Source organism: Mus musculus, chromosome 9, assembly GCF_000001635.26.
Source record: "Mus musculus strain C57BL/6J chromosome 9, GRCm38.p6 C57BL/6J".
Classification (NCBI taxonomy): domain Eukaryota; kingdom Metazoa; phylum Chordata; class Mammalia; order Rodentia; family Muridae; genus Mus; species Mus musculus.
The window spans coordinates 105,474,359-105,495,170 of NC_000075.6; the positions used below are offsets into that span (position 1 = coordinate 105,474,359).

General features: G+C 41.6%; 1 protein-coding gene across 8 annotated transcripts in view; it reads right to left on the reverse strand.

Moving 5' to 3' along the window:
• The window catches only part of Atp2c1 (ATPase, Ca++-sequestering), a 109,896-nt gene that overhangs the window by 62,997 nt on the left and 26,087 nt on the right, over positions 1 to 20,812 (reverse strand). For 2 of the 8 annotated variants that reach the window (NM_001359823.1, NM_001253836.1), the window contains exon 1: positions 20,535 to 20,775. The exons of 1 other annotated variant lie outside the window; for it this stretch is intronic. Coding sequence is in view for 5 of the 7 variants with exons in the window: in NM_001359822.1 (NP_001346751.1) it covers positions 19,185 to 19,196; positions 20,057 to 20,062 (18 nt within the window). In the remaining 2 variants the exon portion in view is untranslated. Of the gene's footprint in view, positions 1 to 19,184; positions 19,197 to 20,056; positions 20,240 to 20,534; positions 20,776 to 20,812 lie in introns of those variants that run through there. 5 more of the 8 variants (NM_001359822.1, XM_006511711.4, XM_006511712.4 and 2 more) reach the window with 5 other exon arrangements.

The following is a 20,812-nucleotide window of genomic DNA, read 5'->3' on the forward strand; positions in this document are numbered from 1 at the left end:
ACCTGGCTCCTCACATCCTACAGAGCCTAGAGAAATGAATGTCTGTTATTTAAGCATCTGAAGTAGACAGTATTCTATTAAAACAGGAGTGGGCTAAGATGTGGATCTTTTATACACATAACTATGCAGCTACTTATTTTTTTAAAACTCCCCCCGGTAAGTCTAACACGCAGCTATAGTTAACCACCACTGACTTGAATGTGAAGAAGGCATGGTATAGACAGAAAAGAAAATTTTAAAAGAGCCAAAGTGAGAGCAGGTGCAAACAGGACTGAAGTTCTCTGTGGTCTCAGAACCAAGGAGACAGAATTTGAAAAGTGACTGCTTTACTCACTGGAGATGTAACTAATTGGTAGGAAGCCAGGATCAATCTCTTAGAGTCACATGCCGATGCACATTTGTAACCCTAGCACTCCTGAGATAGAGTAAGAAGCCACTGTTAACTACATAGAAATTACATATAAAATTTTAAAAACTTCCTGTAGATTAAAGCCAAAAGCGAAGAACACTAAATAATCTAGAAGTAACAGCATAATCCAGGTAGAATGTGTACTTTTCATACCCAGACTAAGCAATATATCCAGAAAGACCCACACATTATCATTAATAGTGAAAGTTTGATTCCCAAAATATCCAAACAACTCCCAAGCCCCACCCACCCAAATGTCTTCCACTGATGTTCTGGCTGAGGAGGCAGCCAGTATTTTCCTGTCATTCTGTAGGCCCACTCATGCCCATACTGTACCACATTCCACTGTGCAACAAGCAGCAAACCAAACAGCTGCAGCGCTTAGGATGGGACAAGACAGCAGGCTCCTCCAACGTCAAATACAGGAGTTCTGCTTTCAACATACAGCTAAACTCAAGCAAGGAGTTACGGCTTTGAAAGAAGAAGAAATGAAAATGCTTTAGCTCATGGTCCTCACAGCTTACTATTAAGCAGCAGCAGGCCTTATAAAGCATGAGTGACTGTACTGAGTCCTCAGCACTTCTGACCCAGCAGGTCTGAGTAAGAAGATGCATTCCCAACAAGGTTTAAGTAGGGATGTTTCTAGACCAGGGGCTACACCTGAGAACCACCAGTACAGTCACAGTCGGAGCTGATCAACTTCAAATCATAACTGCAAGTCTATGTTTTCCCAGATGTGTGACCAAGAACACCTTGTTTATCTTCTGAGTCCCTTTCCTCAGAGGAAAATTAGGAAAAATACCTATTTTGGTTTCAACAAGAATAAGAGACAGACAACACAGTGTTTATCAAAGTATAGGACAAGCATTCAGAGCCTACAGAACACTAATATATATGTCTCATTGCATTCTAGATCTGCAGAAGTGTCTAACAATGTTTTTGAAATCTTGGTATCTTTTGAAAATGTCTTACAACAAAACTAGTAATAGGAAAAATTCAGTAGGCTTTTCTGTCTTAATGGGCAATTATGTAGCAAACAGAAAGGGAATGTACCCTGAATGTTACCCCCAACCTTTAAAACGATCTTCCACTGAAAGCACAAAAGATAAACTGATCTGAAAAATAACCTTCCATCATCTGTGATCAGATTTTATCTACAAAGAACCAGGAAAGCTATGAATTCCACTGAAAGTGCTGAGACAGGAGCTTGTCTCCACCAGAAGCTATTTTACTGGCAAATGAAGCTGTGCACACAGAAGTCAAGTCTCTTCTGATGAGGTTCTTCAAGGATTACACCCTAGCAAAGAACTAACAGAAGCCAGCAAGCATCTCAGAATGGCCTAGCCTCTTAGATTAGGATCTGTTCAGCTCTACCAATGAGGAAATGCTCGCACAGCAAGGCTAAGGAAATGTGAACACACTCTTATGAAATAATGCATAGGTGAAAGAGGCTGAAAGGCCACTTCTGTCTAGAGACATGCAGATACCAAAATACACAGGAACGCCCACAAATGCTTCTGTGATATTCAAGCTGACAGATGGCCTGACAACTGTACTTGCCAAAATTACCAACATAAAAATTTTGTCTTACAGTCCCAACGTCAGGACAAAATGTGTTGATTCTCAAACTAGGTCTAGATTACTTCTTACCCTCACTGCACATTAGAGAAATAAGGAGGGGTTGTTGTTTTCATTTCTATGGTCAGAAACCCAGACAAACTGAATTAGAATCCATAAGCCCTCCAAGGATGAGTGGGTTCCAGAGATGAGCGCTTCTTTATTCTCTCCAATTTACAAGTACAGGAGCTAGAGGAACAACGAAACTTTCCAAAGAATGAGTTCAGCAAAGCACAGGCTGTGGGAAACTCGACAGAATAATAAACATGCTCTCTCAACAAACAAACTGCAGAAAAAGAAAGGGAGACAGTCTCAAACTACAAGAAGGGGCTGCTACTTGGGTCTTGGTTTAAAACAGCTGTTTTCCAACTTCAACCACGGAGCTCACTTTTCATGTGTTTGTCTCCATTTTTTTTTTAAGACAAGCAGGTTATTCTTCTAAATAGTCCCATTTTATAAATCATGACTTAGATGTTTTTCACTGGTTCCGATAGCGCACCAGTGAAGGAATGGTGTACCCTTCTCAGCACATACCAAAAAGCACAGGTGCTTTCTACAGGGTAAACTTGGCCCCTCCGCCACTCCAAATGTCCTCTGTTGAAACCTTCATTTCCAGTGTGACTGTTGACTGTATTTCAATGTCACTGAATTAGAAACGGGGTCATTACAGAGGTAATGGTCGCTCTACAAAAGAGGAGGCAGAGGATAGACACATAGCCATGGCAGACACAGCAAGAAGGGGCTGTCTTTGACAAAGAGAGGCCTCTCCAGAAGCCCATGCTATAACCATAGAACTCTGGACTTCTAACCTTACACCTGTAGAAAGTAATTTTTGTTTATAGTGCACAGCAGCTCTGGCCTATTATAATGTGACTGTCCTGAGAATAGTGATGTGAATTTTGATCACTTTACTAAAATGGTTACCTAAGAGGTTCAATTTTTTGGCTATCAAGTTACTGTTTGAGGATTTATAATTAATATATTTTACTTCGTTACTTTGAAGCCATGTAAACTATCATAGACACTTCTTTCCAGTAGTACTGCTATCAGACTGTTCTGTCTACATACATTACTCAACTCCTAGGTTCTTTCTATTTCTGTGTGAGCTTTATATCCCTGTAGCCACATTTTATGTCGTGGGCCGCCTATGAGTCTATGAATTATAATATCTCATACAATCATTCTGTTACTTCTGGTGTCGCAAGTGTAGGCAGGCTGGCTTACAACCCTTCTGACCTGTGCTCAACAACTTTTGAGCATTTATTTCCTTATTTTCTAGCATAAGATATTCCAAGATTAACTTTGTATTTTCTTAGCCAGGGCACTAGAATTAACCATTTCTCAAGCAAGCTTTGGTTTCTCTTATTGAAAGTAATCTTCAGAAGTAGATTCTAGAAGACTGCAGCAGAGAATTAAAGAATATATTCATACACACACACCATCTTAGTTAATCTTGAATACATGAAAATGTAACTTAATTCTGTCAAAACTAAAACCAGGTAAAAACGGAAAAGTTGCAGCTGGCCTCCATTCTTCTCTCTACAGCCCATCTATTCCTATCCTGCCTCTGTCTCCTTCTGCACAGATAAGGGACATGGTTTCTTATTCCCTCTTTGATTTAAGGTAACAGCAAATGCAGGTACCTTCTTTTTACTTTAACAATATATACCCACCATCACTCAGCTATTCAGAAAGCGCCCTATTCTTACTGCTGTGAGTCTGTAAATAACCATAGGTTTTCAACAGTTGCAAACAATCAATCATAAAACATGTGTTTCATGTTGAAGGTATGGCCTAAGAAAATTTCCTGAACAGAAGACAAAAGGCAAAGACAAAGGCAAACCCCATCTGTGGAGTTTGTTGAGTAGTACTGGACTCTGCATGGGATGCACACATACCAGCACATGAGTGGGGACAGAGGACACTATGGTAATCAGTTCTCTCCTTCTGACACATCACTGAGGTGGGCTGCTAGAGCAGCAGTGAGAGCTAATACAAGGCATCTCTGTGTTCTGATTTGCATTTCTCTGAGTAAATCTGAATTATATCTCTTACATATAGAGCTGGTTTTAGAATTTTACAGGAATTATCTTTTATGTGCTTTGAACATTTATCAGGTTTTCAATTGTTGGAGCTCTTTACATAATAGATATCTTAGCCTTTATCTGTAATCTAGTGCAGACATTTTCTCCTGACAGCTCTACTACCTTTTTTACAATATAGAATTCCAGTTTTATATAATAAAATTTAGCAATCCTCCCTTATACAAGCTCCACATTTTGAGTCATTCTTAAGAATGGCTGTGTTTTAAGGAAGAACTGTAATACCTAATTCTATGAACTTGATGGTACTCAATAATGAGGCATAACCTTATTAACCTCATGGTATTCAATACCTAAGCACATGATGACAAAATTGCACAATGTTCCACTTATGTCCAGAGCTCCAGACCAGCCTGGCCAACAGAATATAACACCTTGTATCACAAACAAACAAACAAACAAACACAAGGCTGAACAGACTGACCATGTGCCAGTAATTCTGCTTGTAAGGGCACAGCCTGTTAAAAGGACCCAGATCCTTAGGTTCAGGTCAGCATTTCTCTAACAGCCAAAACCTAGAAATACCCTGTCTGGTCAAAGGTGAGTGAAGAGATAAGGTGCTAGATGACAGTTTGCCATTCATAAAACAGAAGTTTTGACACATAACATAATATGAACTTAGAAAGCATACGAGGTGAACTGAAATAAGACAGACACAAAGAAAACATACAATTACGCTTCTGTAACTAGGAAATACATTAGCAGTAACCGGGGCACTGTGAGTTAAGTTTCTCTTTAGAATGATAAAAAGGTAGCCACATATTACAATTTTTCTCTCTCATTCATTCCAGCTTATCTGCTAATTCTTGCCAAAATGTTAAGGACTTTCTTCAAATTAAAAAGAAAAAAAGGTAAAAATCAGTAAATACTGTTACTGCTAAAATTCTACCCACCTTCCTCTCTACACACGCAGTCCACTACACAAGCCAATGTCTTACTCCGTGGTAACCCTGTTTTCTAAAGCATTCAGTCTCTTTAACCCTAGAGTTGTTAATATTGGCAATTTCACTATGGTGACGAATAGAACGACTCTTTGTTCTCTTTAACAAACACTAAATATTCCTTACCCCGTTATGAAATACAGTAGACAAAAAACAATCACTGACCCATTATAAAATTTAGCTCATCTCTTGTGATATCTTTAAATAACAAAAATTTCCACTTTTTACCCTTCAATGAAAGTTCTTCCTAGTATACTTTAAAATTAAGTTTGAACAATTTTCTTCAACAATGCAATAAGAAATCAATTATAAACATGCTCCTGCCAGAGGTCTTCCATCTAATACCAAAATGGATGTAGCAAGTGTAGTACTAAGAGGGAAGTTGCTGGCTATAAATACCTACATTAAGAGTGTGTGTGTGTGTGTGTGTGTGTGTGTGTGTGTGTGTGTGTGTGTGTGTGTGTGTGTGTGTGTTCAAGGTCATCTCTAACTATGCAGAAAAAAAAATCAAGGCTAGCCTAGTTAATAGAGAACTAAGACAAGGAGAAGAGGAAGGGGAAGGGGGAGGGAAGGGAGGGAGTGGAAGGGAAGGAAACCGAAGAATAGAAGAGGAAGGCAGGAAGGAAAGAGAGACCAAAGTTAGGCACAAGGATTAGAACAGAAGCAAAAGAAGTAACAATGAGTGGGATGGACTAAGAGCTGGCTTCTTGAAAAGATAAAATTGAGGCCCCTTTACTAGACTAACAGAAAACCTAAAAGTCAAAAAGGAAAAAAAAAAAAACATTCTAACCCTGAATACACAAATACCACAACTCATAGAGCACTACTATCAGTAACTGTCCACTAATAAATTGAATAACTTAGAACAAATGAGTAAATTCAAACAGACCAGAACCCAGAAATAAGTCTATGCATATACTATAAATGGATTTTCAACAGGATTCCAAAAACAAACCATAGGAAAGGTGACAGAAAATCTGCAGTGCAAAAGAATAAATCCATTGCTCATCTTTCAACATACCAATATTACAGAAATGGAATCCTAACCCAAACTTACGATCTGAAACTGTACAACTCAGTACACTATGTCTGTATCCTGTTTAATACATGACAACTCAGATAATCAGTACTTATCCAGGATGACACCAGCACCGGCTTCATTATGGAAATAAAACAAAGGAGCTTATCAGGTACCACGGCACAGAAACAAAATGCCTCCACTCCCTCTCTGCAAAAGTAAATTCCTACTTATTGCAGACAAATGTAAAAACCAACTACTAAGTCCCAGATGGTGAGGCTCTACAGTAGTAACTCAGAGAAACATGAAGCTACGCTGCCTGCCTTACCCACTGCTCGAAAGGCTGTGAAAGTCTCTCCTCAGTGTGACCTCAGTGCTAAAAAGGCAAATACCAACCCTTCGTTGTGCTACAAAAAGAAGACAGCTTTTCCAGCATGGAGTAACAAGCTCTGATCACGTAATGATGACCTAAGAATGCCTTAAGGAGTCTGTGTGCTTTGTAGGACATTACTGGGACCAACCTGAAAACATTCATACCATAGTAATAATTCTGGAAATAATTTAAAGAAGTAGTGAAGGGAAACAAACTTTTAAAAAGATTAGTGGGAAGAAGTATGGTCTGAAAAAGACACTTAAATGAGAGCAGTGTCAACCATTACCCGGATTTCAATAAAGATTGCATAGAAAAGAACATGGCAGAAATAGTCAAATACTTCAGGACGGAAAGCATGGCATGTGTCTAAGAGCAGAATGAATATAAGCAACTCCAACAGTTGCCAGAAACGACTTAAGAGAGCACTGGAACCATTTCATATGGGATAGGAAGTTGGCCCCCTTCTGATCCTGATCCTTCAAGGACTAATCTGCCAAGTGCAGGGGATTTTACAGCCACTGTAAGGTGCACACACAAGTTTCCAACACTGAGTGTGTAGGCTCTCTGAGGAGATGCTATGAAATGTATCCCTCCATACTGAGCCCTAACTTCCAAAGCATGGCCTCTATGGGGCTCACATTCAGGTTAGTTTTGAAATGTTTTTCAGAGTGGAACTACATCCGGCAGTGTCAGGACAGCTATTGCTCAGTGACAGAGCACTTGCTCAGCATTCACAAAGCTCTGGACTGCTGCCCCAGCACACAGAAACAAAACCCTAGCATAACCACAGCTAGTAAATCATAGTTTCTCCATGCTTATAATACTCAACAATGAAATTAAAGGTTCTAAATGCCACCAAAGAGTTGTACTTAAATGTCCATTCTAATCCATTGCAGTAGAACAAACATAAATAACAACAACAACAAAAATCCATTTATCTCTGGATACCAGCAGGAATTGAACACAGGGAAAAAAAATTCTTATTCCGAAAGTACAGCATAATATTATTTTAAAGATGTTTTTATAAAAAATAAAAATTTCACATTAAAAAGGGGAGAGGGGGAATGTTTGAGATAAAACATAAGAAAAGGTTTGAGATAAATGTGGTGGTAGTTTATATTCCAATCCTCCTATGCCCAGAGGTAAGCTGTCCAACCACACAGTCCCACCACCTTCTGTGTAGACATGCTTAATACTTTTGGGTTTCTTTTTTATCATTATTACAAACAGAACCAAACAACTACAATTACTTCTTTTTAACTCAATTCATCTTGGACCCTGCCACCGCATCTGCTGTGATAGACATCCCAGGCCAGCGCTCCACTGTGCAAGTCTAACCTGCACTCCCAGAAGAGACAATATTGATGTGTTTATTATTCTGGTAGTTACTGCTACAAACCTCTAAAGAACTGTGTCAGGACTCTCACAACGTTCAGGAGCTTGCACTCTGCTTGGCACCTGGCCAGGGCCTGGCATCACCAGAGTTCTAACTGCTACCCATCAGAGGAGGAGGAAAGCATTATTAACACAGAGGTTTGGTTTTCTGCTTTTGTGGGGAAGGGGTTGAGACAGGGTCTTGCTACATCTGCTCAGGCTGACATGGCACACATGTGCCAGTGCCCAGCTCGTCCTGGTTCTACTGAGCTCACTTCTTCACCACTGGCACTGCAGAGAGAGCCTGCCACTCTTCCTGTGGCCACCCACAATCTCTCCCTGAGAAGTACAACCTTGTGCCTTTTGCCCTTTTTCTTCACATGTTACTATTTCTTGTAGATTAAAGAAGTGCTCTGAGGAATGTGCCCTCTCTTGTTCTTCCCAGTATGTATATAATTGATTTTGAGATTTCATATCATTTTTTTTAAGTATTTCCCATTCCAACTTCCCATTTCCTCCCTAAGGTCATCTAGCCATCCTTATAACCCCTACTGAATAATTCATCTTTTCTCCAAGTTATTCTTTGTGGAAGCAAGCAAAAAGAAGAGAAATAAAACAGATTGAATTAAAGATCGTACCCAGCCTCTTTATACTGTTACCTAGAATAATGTCATATCCCAGGTAAATAGCCCAAAGGCCCTTCTCTGTGGGGCTGGAGGAATGACTCAGCAGTTTAGAGCACTTGCTGCTCTTGCAAAGGACCACAGATTGGTTCTCAACACTTACATTAGGAGGTTCACAACTGTCTGTAACTCCAGCTCAAGGGAATATGGCACCCTCTTCTGGCCTCCTAGGAATCCAGGCATGTGTGTGGTACACAGGTATCAACATAGGCACTCATACATACACATAAAACAAACATAAACAGGAGCCCTCTTTAAAAGCCATAGTTTTTTTTTTTTTTACCTATGCAAGAATACCTCCTCAGTAAAGAACAAGTCACTGTAATACCTATAAAAATTTCAAATACCTCTTTCACAGAAACAGACAAGCAGATTCTAAAACCACAGAGAAATGCAAGGGATCCAAAGCAAAACAAGCAGTTTGAGGAAAGCTGGCTTCATATTTCAGTTTCAGAATTACTACAAAGCCATACAGCAGCCATCACACAGTGTGATGCTGGCAACAGCCAGACACAGACAACGGAGCAGAGCCACGAGCCAGGAGAGAAACTTCACTTATGGAAAACCAAGGGCACAAAGACAACTCAGCGAAGACAGTCTCCTAAATGGATGGCACTGGATAGTAGCATTCCCTGCAAAACAATACAGCTGGATTTTATCTCAAAATTGAGCAAGTGGAAAAGCTAAACTAAAATGCCTAGAATAAAACATAAATCAGTTTAATCATCCTGGTCAACAATCAAAGCAAATGAAACCATAAGTTTTCAAAAAGTCCAAAGAATAGGGAAAATACTTGAAAACCTTATTTCTGATAAAGGCCTAATAAATAACTGTACAACTGACTCTTACATAAGTACCAGTAAAGGATACATTTCTACTCAAGATCTAGGATGGATGGAGATAGAGATGGAGATATAGAGATAGAGATAGAGATAGAGATAGAGATAAGAGACAGGAGACAGAGAGGGAGGGAGGGAGGGAGATCAACTCTTAGCTAAAAAATAAAAAGCAAATGAGCAAATTATGAAGCGGTTATAGATGAGAGCTTCTGCAGATACACAATGGCCTCGCGAGAAGGCGCTGGGCATCACCAGTCACTGGGGAATACACACCAAAACTAGAACGTGCAAACACGTTCATACTCCTGGGGTGGCGACTCACAAACAGAAGAGTAAAGCGTAGGCGAGGATGTCAGGACTGACTCTGACACCTGCACTGATCACATACTGCTGCAGTTCCTCAGTTAAACACAGTATCACCATATGGCTCAGCACCACACTCCTACACATAGATCCAAAGAATGGAAGCCATACACTCGTGCAGAAATCTATATATGAACACTCACAGCAGCATTATTTATAACTGCCCAACAGTAGAAACAGTTCAATGTCCATCAAACGGTCAATTAGTAAATATGATACACCCATACCTTAGAATATTATTCAGCCATGAATAGGAATAAAGTACTAATACATAGCAAAGCATAAATAAACTGAAAGAAGCCACACATAAAAAGTCTCATATTGCTCAATTACATTTATACAAAATGTCCAGAATAGGAAAATCCAAGCACAGAAACTAGATTAGTGGTTGCTAGGAGCTGGGGAAGGGAAGAACAGGAAGTGAATGCTAATAAGGTAGAGATTTCTTTGGGGAAGTAACATAAGAGCTCTGCAATCAGACTACACATGACGCTGCGAATGTGCACACTGAGCTACACTTCAAAACAGGATTTTATGGCGTGTGGATTTTTTTTAAAGAAAAGGTCAAGGTTTATAAAAAACCTTATCATTTACTACAGCAACAGAGAATAAGCATTTAGCTGGGTGACTCTAGGTCTGAAGCAAGGCATCCAGAGCAAAGCAGATTCATCTGGGGAAGCGACAGCAACACTGACAGTCACAGGACTCTAGCTAGTGCCAACTCCCCAGTGTGGAGGGGAGACAGGACTGAGGTGTAACCAGGGAACCAAGGCAGCCAGCCCAGGGGAATGACTGCCACAGCACAGCTGCTTGCCCTCCAATTACAGCCAGGCACAGCTATACAGCCCTGCCCGCCCAACTGTAAGCACATGCAGCCCTCTGATAAGCAGCTCTCTACAACAAAGTAGGAGAGACATCCTACTCCAAATAAATAGAAAAGAGATATGGTCACTATTCACTTCAAACAGATTAAAATCATTGAAAATCAAATAGGATGTGGGTGGGGCTAGAACAGAGTACAAATGGTAAGAAGCTGAGCCTAATCTGCGCTGCACATGAAAACCCAAGTAGGCTGGGATGAGACCAAGCCAAGGATCTCTGGAAAGGAGACTCTACCTACATACAGTAAAGCTAATGAAAAATAGTGTGCTCTACTTTAAACTTTATTTCCTGAACCAGAGAGAGAGCTCAACAGATAAACGACACTCGCCACACAAGCCTGGTGACCTGAGTTCCGTTCCCAGAACCCACATAAAGGTAAAACAGCGAACAAACCCCACACATTTGTCATCAAACTTCCACATGTGTAACATGGCATGCTCAACCAAACATCTGCATCATTCATACACACTAATAACATGTTTAATGTATTTCTTAGGAGGAAACTGTTATGAACAAGTCAATTGCTAGGGATGAGAAAGTTGCAGACAGACATAAGAAGGAAGGTGTGAGGCAGAGGAAGCCTTTGTTGTTGCTATGGCACCAGTCAACTCCAGATGCCTCAGACCCATGGGAAATTGACAGAGATCCCCACACACACATATCTCAGAACAGCCTCAGACGTATAGCAAAGCCTGCCGTTGGTCCAAGTGCAAATGTTCGCAATATATGCAAACTCTAGCAACCATTGCTTCCTCCTCCCAGATGTTTATATCCTGAGACTGCTTACCTACAGATGCTAGCTAACCCATCACAGCACAGCCCCTTGGTGCTATACATCATTAACACCTAGGTTGCGGCTGCTGTGAATTTGGAGAGGCTTCATAAGAGCACACACAGCCCTCTTGACGCCAGATTTTCTGTACATGTGTCTCTGTGTCTGTCCTGTCCACATCCCTTCACTACCCCTAGTCAGGGTTCAGGACCAGGAGCAAGCAGCACAGAATATAGTAGAAAGGAGGCTTTAACAAGTTATTAGATTAGAATGAAACAAGCTGGAACCACTTACAGAAATAAAAACATGTCGATGTGCAGGTCACTGTTCATGACCTGCTAACACGATCCCACAAGACCACAAGAGCCCTGAGCTCACCTAGCACCCGCATGCTGGTTTCAGGCTCCTGTTCTCTATACACTCCCAGCTTCTTTAGGAAAATGGTGTGATTCTACAGTTGGTGCAAATTAACAACACAACAACCCAGATGCACCAAACATCATGTAGCACCAGAAAGTATATTAGTACTATCCAAATGAGATTGCATTAAAGGACATAGGAATAATTTGATCAACAAGATTATATTCTATGCTAATTCATAAAATAAATATTCAAAATCCACGTGAATAATAAACAGGAATACAGTACAGGACATTCTTAAGAACCACAGGAATGGCGCTGGAAAGATGGCTCTATGGTAAAGTTTTAATTCCCAGAACCCATGTGGTGGCTCACAACTGTAGTCCCATGGGATCCAAGGCCCTCTTCTGGTGTGCAGATACATGAAGACAGAGTGTCGTATACATAAAATACATAAATAAATAAATAAATCTTTAAGAAAAGAAGAACAGGAATGAGGAAAGCGGCAGTCACCCAGCATCTATCACAGAAGTAACTGTTACCTCCAAGAAACAGTACATACAGGAGAACAAGCCTAAGGGAACGAAGGTGAAGCACACCGGATGGGAGGGACATGCAGGTATAAAGTGCTTCCCCGCTAGAAGTGCTTGTGACAAAGAGATTATTAACTCTTCTACCACAAGGTAAAATGATTTGGATTAGTAACTGCAAAAGGGGAAGCCGACTTTAAATGAAGAAACCTGGCAGACAGTACCTTGATCAAGCGACCACCAAAACTTTACCAGTCCTAAGACTTACAATTATGAGTAATCAATCGCCTAATGAACTAAATCAAGGGACAACTAAAAAGAAAAGCTGACCATCACTCTTCAAGTGTCCAGCTCATACACAATGAGGAAGGAGACTGGAAAACATGACAGACAGAAGGACACAAGGGCAATGACACCTAGAAGGGAAGATGGAGCCTACAGTAGGCTAGAAAGAGCATTTTATAATTGTGGATTCCTGGGTTTGTTAATTACACCACGTGTATATACAGTGCAACCATAAGGGAATCCAGGGGGCAGACACCAGGGAACTCTAGTTACTCGTACTGCACCCTTTTATGTAAATCTAACATTAACACAACAGAAAAGGCTTAACTCAATTTCAGAAAAACATTTCCTTAACAATTAGATTTGCATCCATCAGATAAAAGACCACACTTGAATTATATTATTCTATGGAAAGAATCTGGCATTGGTTTTTGTTGTTGTTTTAGTCAAGTTAAACTTTGCAGGCTACTGAAAACTAACCCTTATGAAATCAATCATTGTCGTGACACCCGTGTGCTTGCGTGTCAGTGTGTGTAGTTACAGGTGCAGTGGGGGCTACTGAGTCCTTAAAAGTAGCTTACTAGCAGGAGCTAAAACATTTAATATAGCTTTCAATAGTTTTGTCTACTACTAAGTTATAAATTACTAAAATCCCAAGCCAAAGAAGCAGCATATTTAATAAAACCACCAGAAAATCACTGAAAAAAACTACCGCAGGCTTCTTTCACATCCAACTTAGAATTTGGATAAATACTTAAAGCCTTTGAATCCTAAACTAAAACGTCAGTGACCAAAATTTCCCTAGCTCTTTCTTTCAGCTAAGTTAAAGAAACTCTGCATTCGCTTTGCAGCTTTTGGCCCTGGGGCACCTGGACACACCTGAGCCTGCCTAACCTGACAAACCCAAGTGCAGTGACCACCTCTTTATGAAGGAGGAAAGCATGGCTCAGATGCAATTGTCTTGCCTTTGCTTAGAACCGTGTTTCTCAATAGGTACCATCACTGGGGGGCTAAATAACACCTTATGGGAAGGAGGTGAGAGAGGGGCTAACATGTGTACAGGACAATGTTTATCAGCATCACTGGTGTCTACCAACTCGATGCCACAAGCCTACTGCAGCAGTGACAACCAATAACGTCTCTAGGCACAGTCAAATGATCTCTGGGATGTGCAATCACCCCCAGATGAGAGAAGCCGAGTGAGAGCTAACATTTCATTCAGTCAGTAACACATATGTGCCAGACCCTGCTCAGACTGAGTAAGAGACACTGGACAGTCTCTACCGACAAGAATTTACTTTCAGCCTTCTTACAAATCTTCTAACAGAACTGGTGTTTGATTTAAAACCTCTCTCCATACACAGTCCTGTAAGACTCATTTAAAAACAGAAAACAAAAACAAACAAACCAACCAATCAGCAATGGTTACATCTTTTTCTGGGGTAGAAAGGACACTAGAGTTCCCACAGGATCATAGGCTCTAGAGTCACAAGCCAGATATCAACTCTGGATAACAGCAGCCCTCACAAGCATTAAGAAAAAAACATAGAAGAGATTACTTACCGTGCCTTTACAAAGTGCACCACGTGCTATTTCTGGCATTCAAGACATGAAAGGCTTTTGCCTCCTCTGGGAGAAATGTAGCAATGACATTTCACAGAATAAGGAAATTCGGACTCTCAAAGGCCTGGGCCAAATATGTCTACGCCCACCAACATAAAAACTCAGATGAAAAACAAATACTCTACTAAAGACACCCAGCAACAGCCAAGCAGTGCCTACTAGAAACACTGTGGGGGAGGACTAGACGGGCACAACAAAGCATGTATGAATGAAATGACAACAGCAAAGGCTGAGTCTGGGGGCTCCAAGGGAAAGGTCACAGGATGAGAGGAGATCCAGAACCCGTTTTAAGTTATTACCTTTGCCTAACACATTAGTGCAAGGTGCCCTAGGAAAGCCTGATCCTTCCTGATTGCATGCTGCGGGGATCTGACCCAGGGTCTTGCCCGGGGCCAAAGGCAATGAGCTGCTGAAGACGGCACCGACAGTGTTCAGAACCGTCCCATGTCCCACTTCAACTGTCCTGTTTTTCTGTGAAGGGCTGAGCAGGCAGGCCTTCGGCTAACATCTGCTGCAGTCCAATCCTCTGCGAGTAAATAAAAGTAATGTTTTACAAGGATGCTGCCAAGCCTTTCTAAGAGCGTCCTGTTAGATTACTGCATGAATCCTGGGAGCAGAGACAACACGACTTTAGGTCAGCACATTTACAAAATGACTACATGTCAAAACCAAAGGCTTCACTTAAGCAATTATAATTAACAGGTATATTACAGAAGCCCAACTCCTAAACGCTCTAATGCCTGTAGCAGACAAAGAAAGCAAGCAGAAACAAATTAAGGGCCAGTTACAGCCACTCTGAAAAGATGTTCCTGACCCGTTCAATCACTGTCCAAATCTCTAACCTTTTCACATTTCAAACTTTTTCTAAATGCATCACAAGTTTGGTCCAAGGGAGCCTAATTCAACATAACCTGAAAAATCTACTTATCTACTAAGCTAACAATAACTCTTGCAACAAAGACAACGGACAGTAACAAATGCATATAAGTTAATAAGTGAATATAAACTCTGGCCATTAAAAGTCATAAAGACTGTACCAACTTAGCCTGCAATGTTAGAAAGCCTTTTTCTTGTGTGAAACTATGGCACTGGCCTGGGAGCGCACTAACCAGCTTTACTTTTTACCACGTGACCTCAGAAAAAGCACAAAGAGCTTTGCCGTAACAGAAGCCTTTAAATAAATACGAAGACACTATCTTTAGCAAGGTAAACTCTGAGTTAACGGTAAGCTATCTATCACCACCACCCCAGACAAGGTTTCTCTGTGTAGCCTTGGCTATTTGGCTGTCTTGGGACTTCTTCTGTAGACTAGACTGGCCTGGACCTCATAGAGATCCGACCACCTCTGCCTCCCAAGTACTGGAATTGAAGGTGTGAACCACCAACGCGCTGGACAAGAAGCTATCTTTTCATCTGCAACAAAGGGGCAATTTCAATTCACCCCAACTTATTCTACTACCAAGACATGGTACTCTTGCCATCTTTAAAACAAAAGTCAACTTGCAAAACACATATTGGTTAAGTAAAATCTCCAAAGCTTTGGGCCTCATGAGTATGTTCCCCAGACAACTATTTTGTTTCATAATGTTTCAATTAACAAAACTAGATTCTGTTGCCGTTAATTGCTAAGACTATTAAGACAATCCAGGGCTCAGGAAATGTTTTAGTTCATGAAATACCTGTTTCATAAGCAGAAGAACCCGAGGTCAGATCCCAGCAAGCACATAAAATCTTGGTACAGTGACAGACATGTCTGTAACCCCAGCTGGGGATAGACAAATAGAGACAGGTGGGTCTCTGCAGTTCACTGGCCAACGTGCCTGGCTAAATCTGTGTCTCCAGGTTCAGTGAGAGACCCTGCCTCAAAAACTAAGGCTATCTAGGCTGACAGCAGAAAGTAACCTCTGCCCTCTTCACTCGTGTACATCCATATGCACACATGTACATACAGGTGCATAAACACACACACACAAATACTAAGTTAACTGTCAAAAGGCTACGGCTAGTCTGGAGAGATAGCTCGGTGGGTAAAGACACTTGCCAGCGAGCCTGACAACCTCAACTCAATCTTCAGAACCCACATGATGGGGATAACCAACTCCCAAGCTGCCCTCTAGCCTGCACACATGTAAGTGTGTACACATACATACATACATACATATATACACACATACACACTCACACACAGATACACACACAAAATGTAAAAAAAAAAAGTTCTAAAGTCTATTGAGTCTATTGCTTACAAAATCTAAAAATATTCTCTGCTGTTTAAAAAATGTTCTTAGATACTCTTTTAGTTTCAGGCCTTGCTCACCTGACAATTAAAACTATCTTAGAGACAATAGTGCAAATAAAGTAAGCTCCCACACTTCAAGACTGAAGACACGTTTAGAGGTTGGAATAAAAGTCAAGTGCTTCCCTTCCCTCTGCTCGGTCCATCCTAGAGCCCCTCAAGCCGCCCTGACACCCTTCTTTCTTGAACTACCCCAGAACAGCCAGCCATCCGGAACTGAGCCATCCCAGAACAGCCAGCCAAGCCATCCGAAACTGAGCCATCCAGAACTGAGGGATGAACTGCTTTAAAAAGTATAAATTCAAAAGTCATCAACGAACATAGGGCGTTGTTTTCTAGCTGGATGCAGCATTTCCTGAAATCCTAAAGATTATTGTATTTGTACTCAAGAATGAGACAATCAAATAGTATTTTTTTAAAAATGATGAAACTCTTAGAAAAGCCCCTTAGAAAAGGCCAGATTTGTTGCAACAACTAAACCAGTTAACAGGAAGGCAAGAAAAATTATCTGTAAAACCTTCCAGCTACAAATGTCTTCTCTAATAAGCCATCTTTTAAACTATCAACAACTTTTAAAAAATAAATATAAAAAAAACTGCACATATGTGTATCTCAGGTTACTAAGTGATAGTTATCTTGTTAGTTTAGACTTGTAATAAGTATTTTAAAAGAAATTCCAAAGGATTTAGACAAAAATACCGACAACTGGTTGTCTAGGACTAAATCTTAAAATTCCTGGAAATTAATTAAGGTTTCAAATGTTCCTACTGACTGGTAGGAACATTTTTCATGTTACTTAATTAACATGAAGTACACAGACAACTACGGCTAAAAAGTAGTCAAGCTTCCCTGAAAATGTTTAAGTGGGCCCTGGGGGTGGGAGGGGAGTCTAGGAGAACCAAAATCTAATGCCAGAGTAAATACCTCTACAGTCAAAGTTGGAAGAAAATAGATAAAGCCATTTCCTCCCAGGACATAACCACTCTACACGTGACTGCTAAGAACGCTCTCTGTCCATGAAGATGCTCCAGAGAGCTACTGTCAGGTAACCCTATCCAGTTCACCCCAATCATGTAACTTATCTGCCTACCTACTAGAAATCTCTTTCTAGACAACAATTAACACGGCTTAATCACTTATTAAAGCTGTGTCAACCATTTCTCTGGCTTCGTTTCTATACCGACCCTCCAAGATGACGTTATTCCATGCTCAGAAGCACAGGGTCAGATTTGGGGGAATGGGAAAATTACCAGTCTCCTAATATGGTTTGGTGGAGCCCTAACTTTGATTTACAGCACTAACTCTACAGAAAATCCCTTAGTTGTCATGACTTTAATGCCAGGTCACATCACAGTGCGCATGGAAACATGGATGATGCTATTAACAATTAGCATTTAGTGAGTACTTAGTGTATGCCAGATGCTGTTTTGAGCACTTATGACAACTTCAAGAGGCAGCTCCCTTTACCCTTATTTTTATACATGAAGAAAACACAGCACAAAAAGCCTTACTAGTGTGGACAAGGGCAAACAGTGTGGAGATGCAGTATTCAGTGAGCCGCCTTGCTCTTGTCCAGCATCCCTCTCCCCCAAAAAAGTCTGCGGTGTTTCTCACTCAGCACAGCAACTTTGTGAGCTACACATTTCAGTCCCAATTATAGGAGAACAGCAATGGTAAAATGTCTTGCCTTAAAGCCAAATGGATTTGCATTAGAGCAAGATTTTAATATTTTGGCTCCACACTTTCTAACCTGTTAATAATCAGGTCAAAAGAGGGTATAAATTATAAAATGAAAAAAAATACAAGTCTATTTTAAAATAGTCAACTGCTTTTGAAGATTCCAGGCTATCTCCAAGTTCTTCTAAAAAAATATTTAAATGGTTAAAACAAAAAAAAAGCATGTTAATATAGTAAGAGATTAACAAATACAGTCTCTTGATGGTCAAATATAATGGAGCAGAAACCCCCTCAAGTCTTTAAGATGATTACACTCTATGAGGCCACGCCATTCTTGTGTGGCCATAAACTACAGACGCACTCCTAACAGCCACCCCCTTCCTCCTCAGCACATGAGTGCTAGCTCCATTACTCATGCTCTGACTCCTAAGATACCCACAAAGAAAGCCAGCAGCCAAGTATCCACCTACTTCAGGCTACTCTCCGAAATCTGGTTATCCTCTAAAAATAGCTCCACAGATGCTCAAGAACTCTGAGATTTTTACTTACAGAGATTTCTAAATAGAAACCACTATATGAATGGACTTAATATTGTCTTATAAAAAACAAATCTGACTTTCTTAAATCTATAAAAGACAAGAGGAAAAGGGCATGGAGAAACAACTTTCCACACATCAGAAAAAACACAACCACTTTCCTCAACATCCAATTAGCATATAACTCCTCTGCAGCTACACACCTGAACATGTCAGAAAATGCAGTCCACCAATTATCCCTCTAGAATGAACCTGGGCAAGTTAACCCTGCCTCTCATCGTATCCCCTACATATGCCATGGTTCTCCAATAGCACAACAGATTACGACATCCACAAGAAACACCTATTTTAAAATTTAAAGTCCTACTTAGCCAATCAAGCTTCCATTCTCAACAGAGGAAAAAGCATGCAGCTTAACTGCAGCTCCTGTGTATGCGATAAAGATTTTAAAAGCAAACAGTTCAAGGGGGGGGGGAGGCAGGGGAGAAATGATTTGTCAAGTACCTTTTCTAGCATCTTGCAGTCCAGTCAAAAAAGGAGGGGGGGAAAAAAGAAAGAATATTACACATAAGCCAGAAGTCAGCATAAACAATAAACATGGTTAGTTCAAGAGGGAAGAAATATCATTTATTCAGTTATTCAATACTTTTTAAAATCCAAGTGCTATAAATGAGAAGCAGTATTTGAATGAGGCCAAAGTGGTCCAGTAACGTGACAGACAAATGCATCCAAACACAATGTGTAATGGGGACAAACAGGTTCCACTGTCAACCTCCCAAAGATGTTTTGAAATAGGGCGGGACTTTAAGACAGGAAACTCTCAGAAAATTTCATTAAACTCCAGTGTTAGGGTTTTTTGTTTTTGGCTTTTTTTGTGTTTTGTTTTTTTTTTTTCCTTAATCTGAGTTCAAAAATGCTTTTTGCCAAAGCTAGAATTTATTTTAAAAATCTTTTTAATTCCGTCACACACTCTAACAAAGCTTGCTATGCAAATATACAGAGATTCGACCCACTGCTTTCTCTTCCCCTTTCCACTTCACATCCACAGATTCCTTTCAAAGAGCTATAAGGATGTGCACAGATGCTATCTCAAATGAAAACTTCCGTTCCATTCCCTATGCTCAAGAAAATAACAATTTCCCAGGAAAGCAGACTCAAGCTGTCACCCGCAGAACCCGGCAATGCCCACATTACCAAAATAAAAGCTACATGCCCTTAGGGAACCAAATCCTCAGACATTTCACATGCAAAGGGCAGAAAAAAAAAACAATTACATAAAATGAGGAAAATAAAAAGGTGGGAAAAGACAGACAACTTAAAAAGCAAACCACACCCTCAACTCTTGTATTACAAACCCATCTGCCAGGGGCCTTTACCTTCATTTTCCATCGAAACTGCACTCTGGTTGATGGCTACAAAGTCTTTAGTGTCAGCCACGGCCACACTGGGAATAGAGAGGAGAGGAGGACAAGGAAGAGAAGACCCCGGAATCCCAGGCTGTCACCCCCGCTCCCGGCCACGCGTCCCACGGCTGCTCCCACCACCCCTAGCAGCAGCATCTGCAAGAGAAACCAGGAGAAGCGGAGCTGAGGAGAGGGGAGAGGAGCAGGGCGACCCTCGCCCAGCCGCCACCACCCTAGCCCACCCCCTGCGCCGCCCGCAGCGCCTGCGACACACACGCCAGCCGGGCGGCGCCCGAGAGGCGCCCTACGGGCAAGAGACGTTCCCCCCCTCCCTGGACGCCCCCTTCCCTCTGGACCTGGAAGTTTCTGGAAATAGGGGCAGGAGTAGACACCCGAGTCCTCCCCGACACCCCAGACGTCCTCCCCTTCCCTCCAGGCTGCGAGGACTCACTCGCGGGGCTGCGGGGGCGCCCCACGCGCCTCGGGCGACCCGGAGCTGCTGGCAGCACAGCGGCGCCACACGTCCCGAGGAGAAGGAGCAGGACGGCGGCAGGGAGGGGAGAGGAGGAGCGGCGAAGGGCCCGTCAAGCTCGGCCCGCCGGCTCCGCGCGTCTCCGCGCACGGCCGAGCAGCTCTGCTCCCGCCTCCGCCTCCTGCGCTCCGCTCCGCCCCTCCCCGCCGCCCGGCGCTCCCTGCACTGCCCAGCCCGCCGCCCACCGAGCTTTGTCG